At 40.3% G+C, this 20,800-nt stretch overlaps 1 protein-coding gene across 1 annotated transcript in view; it reads left to right on the forward strand.

Annotated features, from left to right (window-relative positions):
• Nucleotides 1–20,800, forward strand: part of WSCD1 (WSC domain containing 1) — a 348,299-nt gene that overhangs the window by 136,606 nt on the left and 190,893 nt on the right. Inside the window, exon 2 of the mRNA XM_073616736.1 lies at nt 10,385–11,093. Coding sequence (XP_073472837.1) covers nt 10,667–11,093 — 427 coding nt within the window. The 5' untranslated portion in view covers nt 10,385–10,666. The remainder of the gene's footprint in view (nt 1–10,384; nt 11,094–20,800) is intronic.

The following is a 20,800-nucleotide window of genomic DNA, read 5'->3' on the forward strand; positions in this document are numbered from 1 at the left end:
GACCGAGTGAGCAGGCAGAGCAAATCCAGAAAGCAGGCCAAGGTCGGTAACAGCCAGGCAGCTCTGTACAGAATCAGCAGGCAAAGATGAGTCCAGTAAACAGGCCGAGGTTCAAGAGATCAAATGAACCAGCTGAAGACCAATCAGTAACTGCTCATTGTAACAGACCAGTTTAAATAGGCCACTGGGTGCCAAGTGTACACGCTAATTTATATGTGCACATGTACACGATGAACTGGAATTTGCCTCTTTGCTTATGACTATGAGCATAAGCCCGTACTGGTTTTCTGGTGCTGGGAATCTGGTTTCGTTTACAATAGGGGGCCTTGATCATATCTCCACTGATGATACTGGATAGCCAAAATACCCAATGTTTCACCTAGTGGTGTGTAGAATCCTAGGTAGGTACAAATCCCAGCAGCTGCTGTAAGCACTAGTTGCTGATGAGCCTCAATTTTTCACTTCATATAAAACCATAAAGCAATTTTTTAATTCTACACTGTCAGGAGAATCTCTGCTCTTCTTTTAGTCTATCAACATGGCGTGGTGGTTCAGCAAGAGAAACCACTGATTGCTGCAGGGGGATGAAGGAGAATGATACCCCAAAAGTATACCTCTCAATGATCTCTCATTTAGAGGGATGGCCCTCTTTTGGAACCAAATCTTTCTGTCCTCCTTTCCTCCTTAGCTGTCCCTCTTTTTGATCTAATAAACAGATATTTCTGAAAATTTACCATTTAATTACCAAAGGTTTTATACTGCATTAAACCTTCATTGTATAGCATAATTATCTTGTTTGCTTCAAAAAAACAGCACTTCAGCATTGGAATCCATGCAACGGTGTCCTGAAAGGGGCCAGACGCATGGATAGGGGAGGCACCCTTAATAGATGGGCTGCCCCTGGCCTAGAGCTCTGTGTATTATGTAGTCCTGTACCCAGCGCTCTGTGTATTATGTAGTCCTGAACCCTGCACTCTGTGTATTATGTAGTCCTAAACCCTGCGCTCTGTGTATTATGTAGTCCTGTGCCCAGCACTCTGTGTATTATGTAGTCCTGTGCCCAGCGCTCTGTGTATTATGTAGTCTTGTGCCCAGCGCTCTGTGTATTATGTAGTCTTGTGCCCAGCGCTCTGTGTATTATGCAGTGCTGTACTCGGTGCTCTGTGTAATATGCAGTCTTGTGCCCAGCGCTCTGTGTATTATGCAGTCCTGTGCGCAGCGCTCTGTGTATTATGTAGTCTTGTGCCCAGCGCTCTGTGTATTATGCAGTCCTGTACTCGGTGCTCTGTGTAATATGCAGTCTTGTGCCCAGCGCTCTGTGTATTATGCAGTTGTGTACCCAGTGCCCTGTGTATTATGCAGTCCTGTGCCCAGCTCTCTGTGTATTATGTAGTTCTCTGCCCAGCGCTCTGTGTATTATGCAGTCCTGTACCCAGTGCTCTGTGTATTAATCAGTCCTGTACCCAGTGCTCTATGTATTATGTAGTCCTGTGCTCAGCACTTTGTGTATTATGCAGTTGTGTACCCAGTGCCCCGTGTATTATGCAGTCCTGTGCCCAGCTCTCTGTGTATTATGTAGTTCTCTGCCCAGCGCTCTGTGTATTATGCAGTCCTGTGCCCAGCGCTCTGTGTATTATGCAGTCCTGTGCCCAGCGCTCTGTGTATTATGCAGTCCTGTGCCCAGCGCTCTGTGTATTATGCAGTCCTGTGCCCAGTGCTCTGTGTATTATGCAGTCCTGTGCCCAGCACTCTGTGTATTATGTAGTCCTGTGCCATTTGCCAATAAAAAAAAAATATGTTCCCGGATTTAATTTTAAAAATCTGGTCACCATATAATAGGTGATCTGTCTTTATCTACTAAACTGGGCTATCTCACCTTTTTTCCTTTTTTTATCCCACTGTCATATTTATCATTTCATCTTTATCTGTTTGATCTTGTTCCCTGCATACTGTTGGACTGTGTCTCTCTTTTTCATCCTTCTAAGAAATTCATATCACTTCCTTTCTACTGATATATAGCCAGTGGCTTTACTTCATGTATTAATCTTCTTGCCCAACATGAGAGTCTTGAGTAAAATTTAAATCAGGTTCAATTATATTTTACAGGACAGATGTTTAGGGCCTGATGTATAAAACTGTCAGTGCTAGAGTTATTTCCCCACATCCACCAATCAGACTCCAACCTGTCTAGAAAGTTTAAATGTGATTGGTGACTGTTGTGTAATAATTTAAATGTGTACTTGCTAACATTTTGATGCATCAAGACTATAATGTGGTCTGCAGAAGATATTTGAACTGACTGTATTATCATGTTTTGACCAGCATCATTCAGTATATAGTTCTACATGCTGTAAGTTCTTATGCATAGATATAAATAAAATGTTTGATTTGGTCAGTACAACCAGATTACAGGTGTTGTTTTATTAGTGGCAGGAGAAAATAAAATAGAAGGAAAGTGCTTTGCATGATAAGGATGACAAGAAACATGGCGGCATTTTTATTAAGGAATGACACAGAGCATTGATTGGTTAGCAATTGTTGGTTAGCAATATGTTGTCCAGCACACATTTTTTTCCGCCATGTGTCCCAGTTTGTGTAAAGTGTGGTTCAGACAGATTGACAGGAGAAAAGTAAAAAAAAAAACGGTGAGGAAGATCATCTATACCCACCTTTCTGGTGTCCATTTCTTGTAATACCATTTCATTGTTCTCCGACCACTGCAGGTATTCCATCCGATCAGGTGTGTAAATACTTGCTCCCCCTGTCACATGCCGAATATCATCTTGCAGGATCCTACCTTACTCTAGGACACATGAAATGTCAGGAGTAACCACTGTGTGTAGTGTGGAGAGCATGTATTTGACCTACCCAGAAGTGTGGAGTACATGCAGCAGCTGAGGAGCAGTGAAGTGGCTGGGACAGTCTGACAGAATCCAGAATGGTTGGTTGAGACATTCTGAAGTATAAGTTGAAGTTACCTGTGTCGCATACTTCACAAAGGCAACAAGCATGGCAACATTTCTAAATCTTCATGAAAGTTGACCTATTGATGTTTTGGGCATACCATTAAAGTGTCACTAAAGGCAAAGCTTTGTTTTTTCATTTTTGGATAGAGTAAGGGAGGATAAAACTCTGTCAGTTTTTTTTTTTTTTGCCAGCTGTGTCCCATTGCAGAGATTCCCTTTCAGTTCCTGTCCCATTGTCAAGAAAGGAAGTGAGAGAAAACCCCTCTAAAGTGAGGAAATCCTGGGGTGTCACCAGAACTAGTGTCCGCTTTTTGATGAGTTCCCCGCTATAACAGTTCTGATGTCAACCCAAACTTTGGGATTTTCTTTCACTTTAAATTATAACAGTAAAGAATTTGATTAGAGAGGATGAATCTCCCTAATGGGGACAAGGACAACAATAAAACCTGACGGGGGTTCTAATCCCACTCCACTCTAGGGATAACTAATAAAAATGTTTTGCCTTTATTGACACTTTAATCTTTCAAAGAACAAGTGCAGTGAAGATTCAGTTGATGGCTCAATAAATTGTTAATTATTCTGTATATTAGATTACAAATAAGTCATAGAATATATATATATATAGCACAGAAACAGTCATGCAAGAAACAAAGGTCATAAAATGAACACACTGTGTTAATGATGTTGCTATCCGGCATCATGTTGCTCTACAACAAGCGAGGTTGCAGTAAAAAGAAACTGCAAATATGCACTGGCTTCATAAACAGGATCTCAATATTTATCTTACAGTGGGGATTACGGAGGAGGCCAACAGTCAGTATAAGAGAGTAAAGGCAAGGGAAGAGGGACAGGCTGGAGAGCGACAGTCCAGCCCTAGCTATAGTCCATTTTAGCTGGGAGAATATGCATAAACCACAGGTACCACACAGCTGAGTACTCTAACCTCCAAAAACATTCCCTTACTGCGCATGTCTAGAATGTGACGGCAGATGGGGGTGGTCCTTACATCTGTAGTGGCTTCCACATGTGTCCTACATTTAGCCAGGAGATCCTGAGTAGTGAGTTTGGTGCCTGCCACCTGCATCATCCCATGGTGGCGGCAAAGGCTGGAGAGGCTGTCGGCACTGATGTTCAGTTACAGCTTGCTTTACCTGCCCATGACCTCTCACATTTGTAAGTGCAATATTTACATTTAAAACATTTCGTGCTTTTACTGCCTACTATAATATGGTGTGTTTGCACTGGTGTCCCTCTTTTCCCTTGTTTGCACACTAGATAGAGCACCCTCTTCTGTGTATCCAGCAGCACCACACTTAGTAGTTTGTAAAGTAGTTGGTTATTATTTCGTTTTGGGCTACCCACTGTTATTCTGGAGTAATGAATGGTGTGATTAGCATTGTTTGTGTACACATTGTTGCAGTTCACAGTTCCGATTTCCTTTTAATTTTTGGCCTACAGTGTTCATTTCAATTTTTTTGGTTGATTTCCTTCTGTTTATACCTATATTGGGGGCTACTGAGGTTTAGGGCTATGAGAGGTAACCCCACTAGCCAATTCTCTCCTTTGTATTTGGCATTATATCAGTTACCCTAGCCTCCACTTTCTCATGTAACATCGTTTGTGTGATCAAGGTGATCAAGTGGGGCTTGCTAGGGTCAGCACTCAGTGAGGGGCACCAGTGGGAAACCTGAGAAGAGGAGGATTGTGGCTGCTCTGTGCAAAACCATTGCACAGAGCAGGTAAGTAATGTATAACATGTTTGTTATGAAAAAAAAGGGGTTTACGATCACTTTAAATTGTACCTCGAACAGATCAGGGGTCTTTATGCAGAGAATGGCAACTTTGAAGGGAATATCCTGTCGAAGAAGCTTTAATTTATGTGTTGCGGCAACTTGAATGATTGCGCTTGTACAAAAGGAAGCTCTACTGTTTCATCAGTAGCATGAAGTTCAGAACCTTTTTTTTTAATTCTAGCAGGAATTTGGGACATTCTGATTTTAACACAGCTATAAACAGACCATTTTTACCCAAAGCAAAATAATTTTTAATTTTGGCATACCAACAGAGGAAAAAACTGAAATAAAGTTATAAAGAGACATACCTCTCTGCAACTTAGAAGCTGACTGCTTAGAAAACCTGATCCAACTCTTGGTAGTTTGAAAGAGCTTGCAAGGACTATTGAATTAGTCTGCTCTGCGTTTTGCATATAGAGAGTAATGTTAATGAAATCTCCAAACCTGCATATAATGAGAGAAACCAAGGGCAAAACTTTTTTTATGGAAAAATTGGCCACTTTGCATGGCTGCAACACAGCCACAAAACTACAGGTACTTAGGATTAGACCCAGTGCAGTTGTTATAGAGATTAAACCTGAATTTTAGTCAAATAGCTAAATATACAGATGCAATACATACAGTATCTCACAAAAGTGAGTACACCCCTCACGTTTGTGTAAATATTTTATTATATCTTTTCATGTGTCAACCCTGAAGAAATAACACTTTGCTACAATGTAAAGTAGTGAGTGTACAGCTTGTATAACAGTGTAAATTTGCTGTCTTCTCAAAATAACTCAACACACAGCCATTAATGTCTAAACCGCTGGCAATAAAAGTGAGTACACCCCTATGTGAAAATGTCCAAATTGGGCCCAAAGTGTCATTATTTTGTGTGGCCACCAGTATTTTCCAGCACTGTCTTAACCCTCTTGGGCATGGAGTTCGCCAGAGCTTCACAGGTTGCCACTGGAGTCCTCTTCCACTCCTTCATGATGACATCACGAAGCTGGTGGATGTTAGAGACCTTGCGCTCCTCCACCTTCCATTTGAGGATGCCCCACAGATGCTCAATAGGGTTTAGGTCTGAAGACATGCTTGGCCAGGCTATCACCTTTACCCGCAGCTTCTTTAGCATGGCAGTGGTCGTCTTGGAAGTGTGTTTAAGGTCGTTATCATGTTGGAATGCCCCCTGCGGCCCAGTCTCCCAAGGGAGGAGATCATGCTCTGCTTCGGTATGTCACAGTACATGTTGGTATTCATGGTTCCCTCAATGATCTGTAGTTCTCCAGTGCTGGCAGCACTCATGCAGCCCCAGACCATGGCACTCCCACCACCATGCTTGACTGCAGGCAAAACACATTTGTCTTTGTACTCCTTACGTGGTTGCTGGCACACACACTTGACACCATTATTTAAATAAAAGTGTTTAATCTTCTAAAAAACTGCCCTACAAATTAATCATGCATTAGTTGAGCTCGGCCTCTGAAATGCACAGACTCACCAAGTGCTGTGGTCAAGATACAAAAGAAAATCTTACAAGGGCACTCTCGGCTTCACCCACTTTTTTTAAAATTTATTCTGTAGCAAAAAACAGCATATTTTAAGCACAGCTAAAATCCATCCAGCCAACAACTGTTTCACTTGCCATTTGTAAGCTTTCTCAAGACAATATTATTGCCTTGAAAAAGTTTACGCATAAAGAAGCGAATGTGAAGCCAAGAGTGACCTTTTGAGATTTTTTTTTCTAGCTCATACATAGACTAAATATACAAGAGAGCACTGAGACCCTGGGGGTTATTTACTAAAGGCAAAGTCACTCTGCACTACAAGTGCACTGAAAGTGCTTTTGGAAGTGCAGTCGCTGTAGATCCGAGGGGAAGATCTGAAATAAGGGGAAGCTCTGCTGATTTTATCATCCAATCGTGTGCAAGCTAAAATGCTGTTTTTTTATACAGTTAGGTCCATATACATTTGAACACAGGCACAATTTTAGATTTTTTCAGGTAGTTACCAAAACATATTCAAGCTAAAATTATATAATGTATATGGACTGAAAGTGCACACTCCCGGGTTTAATTTGAGTTGTACATCCAAACTGGAGGAAGGGTTTAGAAATTACAGCTCTTAAGAATAGCCACTCCCCTTTTTCAAGGGACCAGAAGTAATTGGACAATTGAATCAAAAGCTGTTTCATGGCCAGGTGTGGGCTACTTCTTTGTTATTTCTTCATCAATTAAGCAGGTAAAAGGTCTGGAGTTGATTCTAAGTGTGGTATTTGCATTTGGATTCTATTGCTGTGAACCTACATCATGCCTTCAAAGGAGCTGTCCATGCAAGTGAAACAGGCCATTGTAAGGCCTCAAAAATTAAACAAATCCATCAGAGAGATAGCAGCAACATTAGGAGTGGCCACATCAACAGTTTGATACATTCTGAGGAAAGAAGAATACACTGGTGAGCTCAGCAACATAAAAAGGCCTGGATGTTCATGGAAGACAACAGTGGTGGATGATCGCAGGATCCTCTCTATGGTAAAGAAAAACCCATTCACAACATCCAGACAAGTGGACACTCTCCAGGAGTGGGCATATCATTGTCAAAGTCGACAATCAAGAGAAGTCTTCACAAAAGCAAATACAGAGGGTTCACCAGAAGGTGCAAACCATTCATTAGCCCGAAGAACAGAAAAGACAGATTAGACTTTGCCAAAAAACATCTATAAAAGTCAGACCAGTTCTGGAAAAGCATTTTTTGGAAGGATAAAATTAAGATTAATCTGTACCAGAATGACGGGAAGAGAAAGGTGTGGAGAAGGCTTGGCACAGCTCATGATCCAAAGCACACAGCGTCATCTGTAAAACATTGTGGAGGCAGTGTGATGGCATGGACATGTTTATTGATGATGTGACAGAAGACAGAAGCAGACGGATGTATTCTGCAATGTTTAGAGATATACTGTCAGCCCAGATTCAGCCAAATGCAGCAAAGTTCATTGGACGCCGCTTCACAATACAGATGGACAATGATCCAAAACACAATGCAAAAGCAACGCAGGAGTTTTTGAAGGAAAAGAAGTGGAATATTCTGCAATGGCCGAGTCAGTCACCTGATCTCAACCCAATTGAGCCTGCATTTCACTTGCTGAAGGCCAAACTAAAGGCAGAAAAACCCGCAAACCAAGAACAAATGAAGACAGCTGCAGTTAGAGCCTGGCAAAGCATCCAAAAGGAGGAAACTCAGTCTTTGGTAATGTCCATGGGTTCCAGACTTCAGGCAGTCATTGCCAGTAAAGGATTCTCAACAAAATATTAAAAATTAACATTTTATTTATGATTATATTTGTTTGTCCAATTACATTTGAGCCCCTGAAAATGGGGGGACTGTGTATAAAAATGGTTGCAGTTCCTAAAATTTGTACTTGATATATTTATGTTCTACCCCTTGAATCAAAGCTGAAAGTCTGCACTTCAAATTAATTTGGATTGTTTTGTTTTAATTTTATTCTGGTACCATACAGAGCCAAAAGTATGAAAATTGTGCCTGTGTCCAAATATATATGGATCTAACTGTACATATATATATCTGGGATAGAAATATCTCCCTTTCACCCTCCCTTCCACCTCCATCTAACTGATCACTATAGTAAAAAAAAAAATCTATCTAAATGTCCTTTTTAACTTATCTAAAGCTGCCATCACTTAACACTACATATGACGTCCTTGGCTTTCCAACTGTATAGGGGGCGCGTGTGCACCGCCGGAGGCATCCGTGATTGCTGGTGACAGAACAGGAACGTTGATCTGTGTGTGCAAACACACAGATCCACATCCTGTCAGGGGAGAGGAGACCAATCGTGTGTTCCTAGTATATAGGAACACCGATCGATCTCCTCCCCTTGTTAGTCCCCTCCCCCCACAGTTAGAATCACTCCCTAGGTAACACATTTAACCCCTTGATCGCCCCCTAGTGTTAACTCCATCCCTGCCAGTGACATTTATACGTAATCAGTGCATATTTATAGCACTGATTGCTGTATAGTTGTCAATCGTCCCAAAAATGTGTCAAAAGTGTCCCAAAATAGTGTCCGATGTGTCCGCCGCAATGTTGCAGTCACGATAAATATCGCAGATCGCCGCCACTAGTAAAAAAAAATAATAAAAATGCCATAAATCTATCCCCTATTTTGTAGGCGCTATAACTTTTGCGCAAACCAATCTATATACGCTTATTTTTTTTTACCAAAAATATGTAGAAGAATACATATCGGCCTAAACTGATGAAAAATGTATTTATTTTTTTTAAATTGGGGATAATTATTATAGCAAAAAGTAAAAAATATTGTGTTTTTTTTCAAAATTGTCGCTTTTTTTGTTTATAACGCAAAAAATAAAAACCACAGAGGTGATCAAACACCACCAAAAGACAGCTCTATTTGTGGGGAAAAAAATGATAAAAATTTCATTTGGGTACAATTGAATTGTCATTGAAAATGTTACAGCGCTAAAAGCTGAAAATTGGCCTGGGCAGGAAGGGGGTAAAAATGCCCTGTATTGAAGTGGTTAATGGTTCTCAGTGGGGACCTCTTAGGAAAGATTCGAGGATGATGTCATCACAGTAGGACAGTAGGAACTGGTGACCTTGGGGCACAATCGCAGTGCTCGATCTGGGTTCCCCACACCGGAACCAATGGCAGTGAGAGACTTAGACTGGGGACTTAGGTCAGAATGCTAGAATGAAAAAAGTTGTTATATAAAGACTAAGTTCACTTTTAGAACATGGTCCACCTGTTTGTAGAGTAGAACGTGTAACATGTTCCAGCATCTGCAGCTCTCCCTTCGCTTTTTTCTTTTGCATGTAATTGGATATTCTTGGCATGAGTTTTCACCATGTTTCCCCATGTTCTCTAAGGTAAGGGAAAATTCCCTTGAAAGGTGTAAATGCCCTTGCAAATTGACCAGCCTGCTTGCCTTTAGTAAAATCCCTCTGACTTAGAAGAGACTTGCATTTCAGAAAAGTCAGAATTTCTGATCTACATACATGTTCCAGGTCACTGACTTAAACTATTGAAGGTAGCTGGTCAGCGTGAGGCTATGGGTACACCAAGAGAAGAACAGTACTTAAATCTCATTTACGCACTGACTCTAATCTTTTCTCACTTGCACAGCTATTGTGTCCAAAAAATCTTCTGCATCTTACACATGCCCATGAGTTTTGTACAAGTGCTGTGTACTTTATTTCCGCATTATCATTTTTGTGTCCTATAGTGAAGTTGTGACTAGAGGGTGGTACCAAAGTACATGGGAGGACAAGGCATCTAAAATAATCAAAAGTGTCAGATACCAGTTGTCATATCTCTGCTTTGATTAAAAATGTATTTAGAGTTGCCAACCACCAAATAGGTAAGTCTTTTTCTTTCCCAGGCTGGTCACTTTAACTTTCCAACATGTAACAAAAACAGGAAATTCACTTGTGTGTGTGTGTGTGTGTGTATTGACCATTTAGTGTGACTTGCTGTTATAAGAGTTTTGCAGTAACATACATTTTAGGTTGTAAATTTTTCTTTTTTATTCCATAGTTTCAAACACAAATGTAGCTAAATGTAAAACAATCAATGCATTTATATCATTATTTATTTTTCAGGGTCTATGTAACAGAGGAAACATCCTAAAACATCTCAGATAATGGAGCGAATATTGTCAAGCCTTTTACTGGATTTACAGAGAAGATGTTATACATAACTAGAATGTCGTCATGCCACATGGGAACTTTGAAGGGACATGAATTAATTTTCCAGAAACATGTTTTAATTGAAACTTACATTTTATAATTTCAGTTGACAGGACAACCAATCAGTGTAATTTTGTTTTTTTTGTTTTTTTTTTTTTGTTTGATTTTCTTTTTAAAGTTTTTTGTAGAGGGGGCATGGCCAAACCTTTTTTTAGTCTACAGAAATTTCTAAGGCGGGCTCAGTTTTTTCTCTTTTTTCTAACCGTTGCTTACTTAATGGCTGGAAGCTTGTTGCTTCTGCAAAGGTCTTATTTGGTCATCCAACAAAACAACAGGGGAACAGCCTGGTCTCAGGGCTCTTCAATTGACAGCTTGACACCAGTGGATCAAAGGATATTTCAATCCACATACTGGAACACTAATGGATTTATGGCTGGAAACCTTAAAAGCAAGTCATTGACTAATTCAAGACATACTTTGCTTGATCAGCCACTTTGGCATATATCTCGAAACTCAGAGTTAAGGCAACTCAGAAGAAGATGGTTCCATAATTTTGTAAATGACAGAGAACAAAGTCAAGGCACAGTATCAAAATTACAAAAGCACACAGTTGTAAATGAAGGTAGGTACCCTTGTTTAACTACACATAATAACTCCCTCTGTCTTACATACACACATTTTATTTTGAATTGTTTAGATTTTGACAATATAAAATTGAATCAAAATCTGACAGTATAATCTTGGAATTTTGAGTTAAAAATGCAGATTGCATAAATATGGAGTTAAACTATTGTGTAGTGCCATTTTTCTTGGAGTTATATGCTGCTAGATCTTTAGATTGTTGATAGTGTACAACATGAAATAAATTCCATGTTTGAAGACGTAAAAGCATAGTTGCTGTGAATTGTTTTCTCTCTAGGAGGTGAAGACCAATAGGGGTAAACAGCAGGGCTAGATCTGACTAAGATGTCCTGCCCTTTTTTCTTTACTTAAAATGCTGAAGTCTAGGCGAGCAGCTTGATACATACTGTAGGTGCAACACCTAAGGGGCATACATTGCAGTATATCCATCAAAGGATTTGTATATCTGTCCATCTAGTCCTGCTCTGGCACACAGCACAGCCCCGTGTTTCAGAGTGGAAGACCTGATTTTTATCTGCTGCAGTTGAGTAACACATACGGGTCTTATCCCTTCCCCAGCTTTTGATTTGACAATGAAGGAAACACAGTAGACTGGTGAGATTTTCTTTCTGTTAGCACATTAGCACAGTCGTCACAACTGACTGTTCCTTGAGCAACGTCTTCCTCTTCCAATCTGTGTTCTGTTGTATAGGGCCTACAAGAAGGCAATGCCAAGTTATATTCAGGTACTTACACTGCCTGTATTAAAAAAAAAAAAAAAAAAAATTACAATTGATGATACATTTATGATATGCATAGAAAAAGTATTGCTTCTGTTTACAGCGCAGGAGTGATGAATATGTTCCTTGCTTCTTGTCATTGGTGTATTTTAATAAGGTTGGAATTTTTTTTTAAGCAAAATGAAACTTGAAGAGGTTAATGAAAAGGTATTCTAAGTTGATGTGACAATTCTGCTCACTAACCCCCAGAAAGGTACCAGTTCTGCCTAACAGTCCATGGGGGTTATTTACGAAAGGCAAATCCACTTTCAACTGCAAGTGCACTTGAAAGTGCAGTCGCCCTAAATCTAAGGGGTGGATCTGAAATGAGTGGAAGCTCTGATGATTTTATCATCCAATCATGTGCAAGCTAAAATGCTGTTTTTTATGTTCCTTGCATGTCCCCCTCGGATCTACAGCGACTTTACTTCCAAGTGCACTTGCAGTGCGAAGTAGATTTTCCTTTAGTAAATAACCTCCAATGTGTATCTGGAAACAGTGCATTGTGATTAAAAATGATTTAAACATTTGTATGACCTAGGTTTTACAGGGAAAATGAACTAACAACCAGGACTACACTGTATTCGCTTTCCAACAGCTTTAGCAGTAATACTCAATGAGGATATATAATGATTAACACATAAATAGTAAAATAAACCTATTTTTCACTACATTAACAATAAAAATTCTGTTTTTCTTTGATGTGCAAAACTTGCAACCATTCACAGAATTTATGTGAACCATTACAAATATTAGAACGACAGATTGTAAAACACTTTATATCAATTTGAGCACCATTTACTTTTTTAAAGCAATGTTGCTATGGTCCATTTGAAATATTTGTTAAAAATGAATTTTTTACCATATTCACTTTGTTAAAGTGCCATTTCCATTCTCTGTTGGCTATATTGTTAGATACATTTCTTTTCTCTATAATGGAAATAGATTTTTATCATTTTTGGAGATGTTTAATCAAATAGAGTGATGTGACAGTTGCCTTTTTCCAGCTATAGGCCATCAAGCCATTATTTTTGGATGTTTTAGGCCCCTTTCACACTGGGGGCGTCGGCGGTTAAAACAGCGCTATTTTTAGCGCTGTTTTACCGTCATTTTTGCGGCGGTATTCGGCCGCTAGCGGTGCGGTTTTAACCCCCGCTGGCAGCCAAAAAAGGGTTAAATCCGCTTGCATAGCGTGGCTATAGCCGCGGTATAGCCGCGCTGCCCCATTGATTTCAATGAGCAGGAGCAGTTTAGGAGCGGTGAATACACCGCTCCTTCACCGCTCCAAAGATGCGGCTTGCAGGAGTTTTTTTCTTCTCCTGCCAGCGCACCGCTTCAGTGTGAAAGCCCTCGGGCTTTCACACTGAACAAACAGTAGAGGCTGTTTTGGGTCGGTTTGCAGGTGGTATTTTTAGCGCAATAACGCTTGCAAACCGCCCCAGTGTGAAAGGCCTCTTACTTGGTCTGAATTGTTGGTATGAGTACAGTACACAAGTGTTGGGTTGAAGGTGCTTTACTAAGACTCCTTTCACACCAAGGCGCTTCAAAAACACCCTAAAACGCCTTAGCGTTATTACCACGTTTTTACAGCGTTTTAGGGGCGTTATCTGTAAAATTAACGCAACGCTGCAGGCGTTTTAACAGCGTTTTTCAAGCGTTATTGAAGCATGTGTTATTGATGCTATCTTTCTGCTTGCATGTTTATCCTTTGTGAGATCATGTAAAATAAGCAGTGTCTTGTAAAGTAACAAGCAGTGTCTTGTTTTACTTCAAATTTTCATTTTTCTGGGATTTAATTCTTTTTTTTGGCACTTTGATGGTCTGTTTAATCACTCTGACCTTCCCACAAGTTCAGTCCTGTTGTTGTAGATGCTCTCTTTTCTGCTAGCATGTTTACCTTTTTGTGAGATCATGTGAATTTTCTACAGCTCAGGGCGGATTATAGGCGCTATTCAGGCGTTTTTACAGCGTTTTCAATTCATTTCAATGGAGAGGGGCGTTTTTGAAGCACTTTTTTCAACGCCCAAAAGCTGCTCCAAAGATGCTGCTTGCAGAACTTTTCTCAACACCCCGCCAGCGCAATGCCTCAGTATGAAAGGGTCCATTGAGATGCATGGGGAGCGTTTTATGAGCATTTTAATTTTAGCGCTAAACCGCTGTAAAAATGCCTTGGTGTAAAAGGGGTCTAAGGCCCCTTTCACACTGGGGTGGTGGGGGTGTCGGCGGTAAAAAAGCGCTATTTTTAGCGCTGTTTTACCGCCGTTTTTGCGGCAGTATTCGGTCGCTAGCGGTGCGGTTTTAACCCCCGCTGGCGGCCGAAAAAGGGTTAAAACCGCTCGCATAGCACGGCTATAGCCGCGGTATTGCCGCGCTGCCCCATTGATTTCAATGGGCAGGAGCGGTTTAGGAGTGGTAAATACACCGCTCCTTCACCAATCCAAAGATGCGGCTTGCAGGAGTTTTTTTCTTCTCCTGCCAGCGCACCACTTCAGTGTGAAAGCCCTCGGGCTTTCACATTGAACAAACAGTAGAGGCTGTTTTGGGTCGGTTTGCAGGCAGTATTTTTAGCGCAATAACGCCTGCAAACCTCCCCAGTGTGAAAGGGCTCTAAAGGTTTAACAGATAAAATAGCCAACAGAGTCGGCAGTGTTAGATGATTTACCCACTAGCTTGTTGTTGTTTCTGTGCTCTCCCTACCTGAAATTCCAGGTGCTGCACTTCCTACCCCCACCTTGAAATACTTGCACATTCTAAAAGACTTACCTTTAAAGGGCTTCCATCTTCACCCTGTGTTCCTTCCAGGTTCAGGGGCTCCGGCTGTTTGAATTTCCAAGTCGCGTGGGAGTCACGACTGCAGCTCAGACAGTGGTCGTCCTTTGAGCGCACAGTGCACATGTACCAGTGACATCACCACAGCTACTATAGTAAATATTTCCTAAACGGAGCATGTTTGGGAGATATTTACCGCACATACATGCAAGCCTTATTATAATAGGCTTACCTATAGGTATAAATGAACAAGCAGTCTTTACTACCACTTTTATTTGAGGGCCTGAATTTTTTTTTTTTTTTTTTTTTTAATGGTAGAGTTGGGCTTTCAGCCAAGTACAGCCATGCAAATAGCATTTCCTGTTAGAGAGGTCTGCAATGACATAAAACATGTAAAATGTGATCTGATCCTCATTTAAGTCACAACCATAGCCAAACACAGTATGCTTAAACTGATAACACACAAACAATTCTAATTTCTTGTGCCTTTATTGAGCACACCCATTAAACATTCACAGTGATATAGGAAAAAGTAAGTGAACCCTTGGAGTTAATAGCTGGTCAAACCGCCTTTGGCAGCAATGACTTCTGCTTTTGATCAGACCTGCACATTCAGGAGGAATTTTTGACCATTCCTCTTTACAAAACTGCTTCAGCTCAGACACATTTGTAGGATGTCAGGTGTGGCCGGCTCTCTTGAGGTCATTCAACAGCATCTCTATAAGGTTAAGGTCTGGGTTCTGACCGGGCTGCTCCAAAAGGCACATTTTCTTTTTTATGAAGCCAGTCTGTGGTGGATTTATTTTGATGCTTAGAGTTATTTGCCTGCTGCTTCATCCAACTTATACTAAGCTTCAGCTGGTGGACACCTACCCTGACATTTTGGTATCTATTTTGGTAAACTTGGGAATTAATTTCATCTTGATGATTGCAAGTGGTCCTGACCCTGAGGTAGCAAAGCATGCCCAAATCATGATGTTCCCTCCACCATACTTCACCATTGGGATGATGTTTTGATGTTGGTACACTGTGCCCTTTTTTGTGCTATACATAGTACTGAGTATTCTTCACAAACAATTCAAGTTTTGATTTATAAGTCCACAAAACATTTTCCCAGTAAAGGTGTGGATTAGCTCTTTGGCAAGCTTTCCCAAGAGCAGCGTCTTCCTCCATGGTGTTCTGTCATGGACACCATGCCTGTTTGAAGACTTAGTCATGGTGGACTCATGAATAGGGATGTTTGCCAGTTCCAATTATGTCTTCAAGCCTTTAGTTGTTACTCATGGGTTCTTCTTTACCTCATTGAGGATTCTGCATTGCGACTTGGGAGTCATCTTGGCTAAGCACCCATTTCTAGGAAAAGTAGCCACAGTACCAAACTGCCTCAATTTATAGAAAATGTGTCTAATTGTTGACTGATGGAAGCCTAAACACGTTAAGACTGCTGTGTATCCTTTCCCAGCTATATACAGATTAACTACTTTTGATTGGATGTCTTCAGAGAGCTTCTTTTAGTGAGGCGTAGTTCACATCAGCTGATGCTGCTTCTGAACACCAATCTTAAAATGTTTGAGTGTCTTTTATCAATCAAAGTAGATCTAAACTACACCTTTTGCCCAGGTTCACACTGCTGCGGGATTGAAATTGTGCAAGTTCAGCTGAACTCGCATGATTTCATACCTGCATGTCAGTCCGACTTCGGGGGCGATTTCAGGGACATCTGTGCGGAAGTTGCCAAAAGTAGTACAGAAACTACATTTGGGAATCGGCGCGGTGCCATTGCCAGCAATAGATGCAGATTCGCCGTGCAATTTGACATGCCAAATCGCATGCCAAATTGCATCAATGTGAACCTAGGCTCCAACTAATTTCATTATTTAGACTCCAGGTGTGAAAGCTGCTGACTCCAATTAGCTTTCATTGAATTAATTAGTCACTTTTTCCTCCATTGACGTTTAAAGGGTGTGTTTAATAATGACACAAGAAATTAGAAATGTGTGTGTTATCTGCTTAAGCACATTGTGTTTGTCCATTGTTTTGCCTAGTACACACTACAAGTTTTTTTTTTGAACGAAAAAAACCTGACAGCTCAGGTCGAAGCCGCTACACTAACAAACCGCTGTTAATACAGTGATCTCCCCCGCTGTGCTAATGTGTTCTGATAGGGGGACGGCCCCTCTACCAGAACATTCCAGTCAGCGCTCTCAGCCATTGGCTGAGAGCACTAACCAGGAGTCAGTCGGCAGACCTTTTTCGATCGTGACCCGTTCACCCAAGCTGATTGTCGGCTGGTTTTTATTGAACCAGCCGATGCTGCCTGACATTTGGCCTGTGTGTACTAGGCTTTAGTTGAGAATCAGATAATCTATTATGGCATATTTCTCCAGTTAATTCCAAGGGGTTCACATGCTTTTTCTTGCCACTATATAGTGCAAAATATCTCAGTTTCCTTAACAAAAAACTGAGGTGTAGAAATATTTGTGCTACAGATCACTATAGAAAACAACAACCATTCATGTTCCTTTTCTAGCCTTGAAAAGTGACCTATTCTGCTTGTGCACATTTTGTGCATTGACATAGCGCAGTCTAGAATTCAACAGCCAGTCCTTTTATTTCCAGTATACGCTTATGCTTACTTTTTTGTGCTTTGTGAAAAATAAATATCATCTTACAATTTGCCCAAATCATTTGTAATATGAAATGTGCAGTTTGAGCTTTTTTATCACACATACATTTTCTACAAGACCTGCCTTGGAATATCCTTTCATGCTATCACGATATTTCAACAAAACAGAATAAAGCTCGGTTAAACAACATTTTGTTGTCCTTGAACCACTGTGATTAGGATTCACTGATCCATCACTATAGTGATCATTACTTTATTTAGCACAGCATGCTATTGACGTTTTGTTATGTAGATTCATGCAGATGTATGAATTACAGCAAAACTGCTAAAAATTTTAACTATTCCAGTCATTGCGCTACTGTCTTGTAAGTGTAATTATTGCAGATTACAAAGATACAGTATCACCCAGCTAGAAAAAAAAATGCAAAAGATATAATGCAATTACCACAGCCCCGGAAGGATTTACCCCCTTAATGACCAGGCCATTTTTTGCTAAACGGCACTCTGTTATTTTAACTGACAATTGCGCGGGCGTGCTACGCTGTATCCAAATAAAATGTCCTTTTTTCCACATAAATAGAGCTTTCTTTTGGTGGTATTTGATCACCTCTGCATTTTTTTTCTTTTTTGCGCTAGAAACAAATGCAGACTGACAATTTTGAAAACAATATTTTTTACTTTCTGCTATAATACTCAAAAATAAATTAATATTCAATATAATATTCAAAAAAAAAAAAAAAACTAAAAAAAAAAACCCTATTTTTTATCAATTTAGGCCAATGTGTATTCTGCTACATATTTTTAGTAAAAAAAAATACCAATAAGCATATAGTGTTTTATTTTTTTTTATTGTTTTTACTAGCAATGACAGCAATCTGCGATTTTTAGCGGGACTGCGATATTGCGTCAGACAAATCTGACCCTAACTGACACTTTTTGGGGACCAGTGACACCAATATAGTGATCAGTGCTAAAAAAAATGCACTGATCACTATGTAAATGACACTGGCAGGGAAGGGGTTAACTACAGGGGCAACCAAAGGGTTAAATGTGTTCCCTCAGTGTGTTTCTAACTGTGTGGGGGAAGTACCGACAGGAAGAACACCGAGATAGCTGTTCCTGATTACTAGGAACTAACGATCTCCATGTTCTCTCCTTGTCAGAACGGGGATCTGCCTTGTTTACATAGGCAGATTCCCGATCTGCCTCTCTAGGAAGCGATCGTGGGTGGCCGGCGGACACCGGGTCCGCTGGACACGCGCATCAGCTCCTCCTCCGTGCATGCGCCCACCCTATGTATTGCATGAAAGAAAGTACAGGTATGTTGTTTCGAGCAATAGAGCCGCCCTGCCACAGTATATATGCGGTGGGCGGTCCTTAAGTGGTTAAAAATGTATTTATTATATAAATGTTAAATCTAAACTCTATAGCTAAATACACAGATGATACATATACAGGAATATAAGTCAGTTTCTAACAGCTTAGAAACACCTGTCGGTTGTTTACATTAAAGCGGAGTTCCACCCACATATATGATTTTTTTTTTTTTTTTTAAACGATCTCTTACTATTGCAGAATGTATATTAAACATTGGTTACTCTTGTCATTAGTGCTGCATTTATTATTATTTTATTTAAAAAATTGCCTTTGATGCAGCCTTCTCGGGCATTCCCATCTTACTTGTGGGCAGGCGAAGCCCACAAGCATAATCTTCCAGGATACGGCGCTGCTGTATTCCCAGCATGCACCACCCGTTCTTGCGCATGCGCAGTAAAAGCACGTAGCTGCGCAGGAAACTTCACAGGTTACCAAATACCTCGATTCTAGCCATCGGCGCTGCCTACTGACTCCTGGGAAATGATGACACATTTCCCAGGAGCACTAACGCGCACAGGCGCCGAGGGAAATGACGTCAGGCGCCGCGGAGAGGAAGGGGGCAGATTACAGGAGACCACATAGCAAAAGGCCTGAAATAGTAAGTAAAAAAAAATGTTTTTTCTCCAAATCATCAGTTATGTTAATTGCTGCACAATAATGTAAAGCTGATTTTATGGGTGGAACTCCGCTTTAAAGAACCACTAAGATCTGCTTTGAAAAAAAGCTTAAATGTTAGTGCCTGTATTGTGAACTTTTTACACCTTGCCTATACTGTAGATACAGATGTGAATGAGGGCTTTTAAAAAAGCGATTTTACTGTTTGTTTAGAATATGTAAATACCTTAGTGTGCATTATCTGGGCACAGGTTCACTTAACGCAAACTACCGTCATTGTACGTTGGTACTTTGATGTAGAGTAGCGGGGTTATGCCAGCAGATAGCTGCCATGACCCCGGTATTTTCTGAAACGGCGGGCGGTCCTCTTTATGATAAAAATGGTCTCTGCGGTGGATTCGCTGCAACTTTTATTAGCGGCGGGAGAGGTGCCCAATTCCCTCACACCGTGTGTCGGTTGTCTCTGCCGCTTACCGGACCCGCCAGTAGCGGCAGAGACAATCCAATCCTTTCCCCTCTGGGGCACTGTGTCGAGTGAGGGAATGATGGCCCCCACGCGACTCTATGATGTTGAATGATGGAAGCTACGTCAAATGTCACTTCCGCCCAACGGCATTAAAAAGGAAATTTTTTTTTAATTGAAAAAATAAAAAAACATTTTTTACATTTTTTTTATTGCATTTAAGTGTAAATGTGAGATGTGGGATCTTTTTGACCCCAGATCTTACATTAAAGAGGTCCTATGATAATTTATTTCTATTACAAGGGATATTTATATTCCTTCTAATAGGAATAAAAGTGATCCAATTATTTGTTTTTAAAGGACAGTGTAAAAATAAAAAATAAAAAGTAAAATAAATAAGAAAAAAAATTAAAAATTGAAAGCGTCCCGTCCCGCCGTGCTCATGTGCAGATTCGAACGCATATGTAAGTCGCGCCCGCATATGTAAACGGTGTTCAAACCTGATGTGTGAGGCATCGCCGCAATCATTAGAGCGAGAACAATAATTCTAGCTAAAGATCTCCTCTAACTCAAAACTGGTAACCTGTAGAAACTTTTAAACTTCACCTATGGAGATTTTTAAGGGTCAAAGTTTGTCGCCATTCCACAAGCGGCGCAATTTTGAAGCATGACATGTTAGGTGCCAATTTACTCGGCGTAATATTATCTTTCACAGTATAAAAAAATTGGGCTAACTTTGCTGTTTTCATATTTTTGAATTGAAATTTTTTAATTTTTTCCCAAAAAATTTTGTTTGTAAGACCGCTGCACAAAAAAAGTGTGACATAAAGTATTGCAACGACCGCCATTTTATTCTCTAGGGTGTCTGAAAAGGAAAATATATAATGTTTGGGGGTTCTAAGTAATTTTCTAGCAAAAAAAAAATTATTTTAACTTGTAAACAGCAAGTTTGAAAAATAGGCCTGGTCCTTAAAGTGATACCAAACACACACTGTTTAATTTACATTGCCCCTTCTATTTCAGTATATGGATGATGGTACTGTAATTATTTTTATTAAACAAAAAACAGCTAAGTATCT

Source organism: Aquarana catesbeiana, linkage group LG02 (genome assembly GCF_042186555.1).
Source record: "Aquarana catesbeiana isolate 2022-GZ linkage group LG02, ASM4218655v1, whole genome shotgun sequence".
Lineage (NCBI taxonomy): Eukaryota > Metazoa > Chordata > Amphibia > Anura > Ranidae > Aquarana > Aquarana catesbeiana.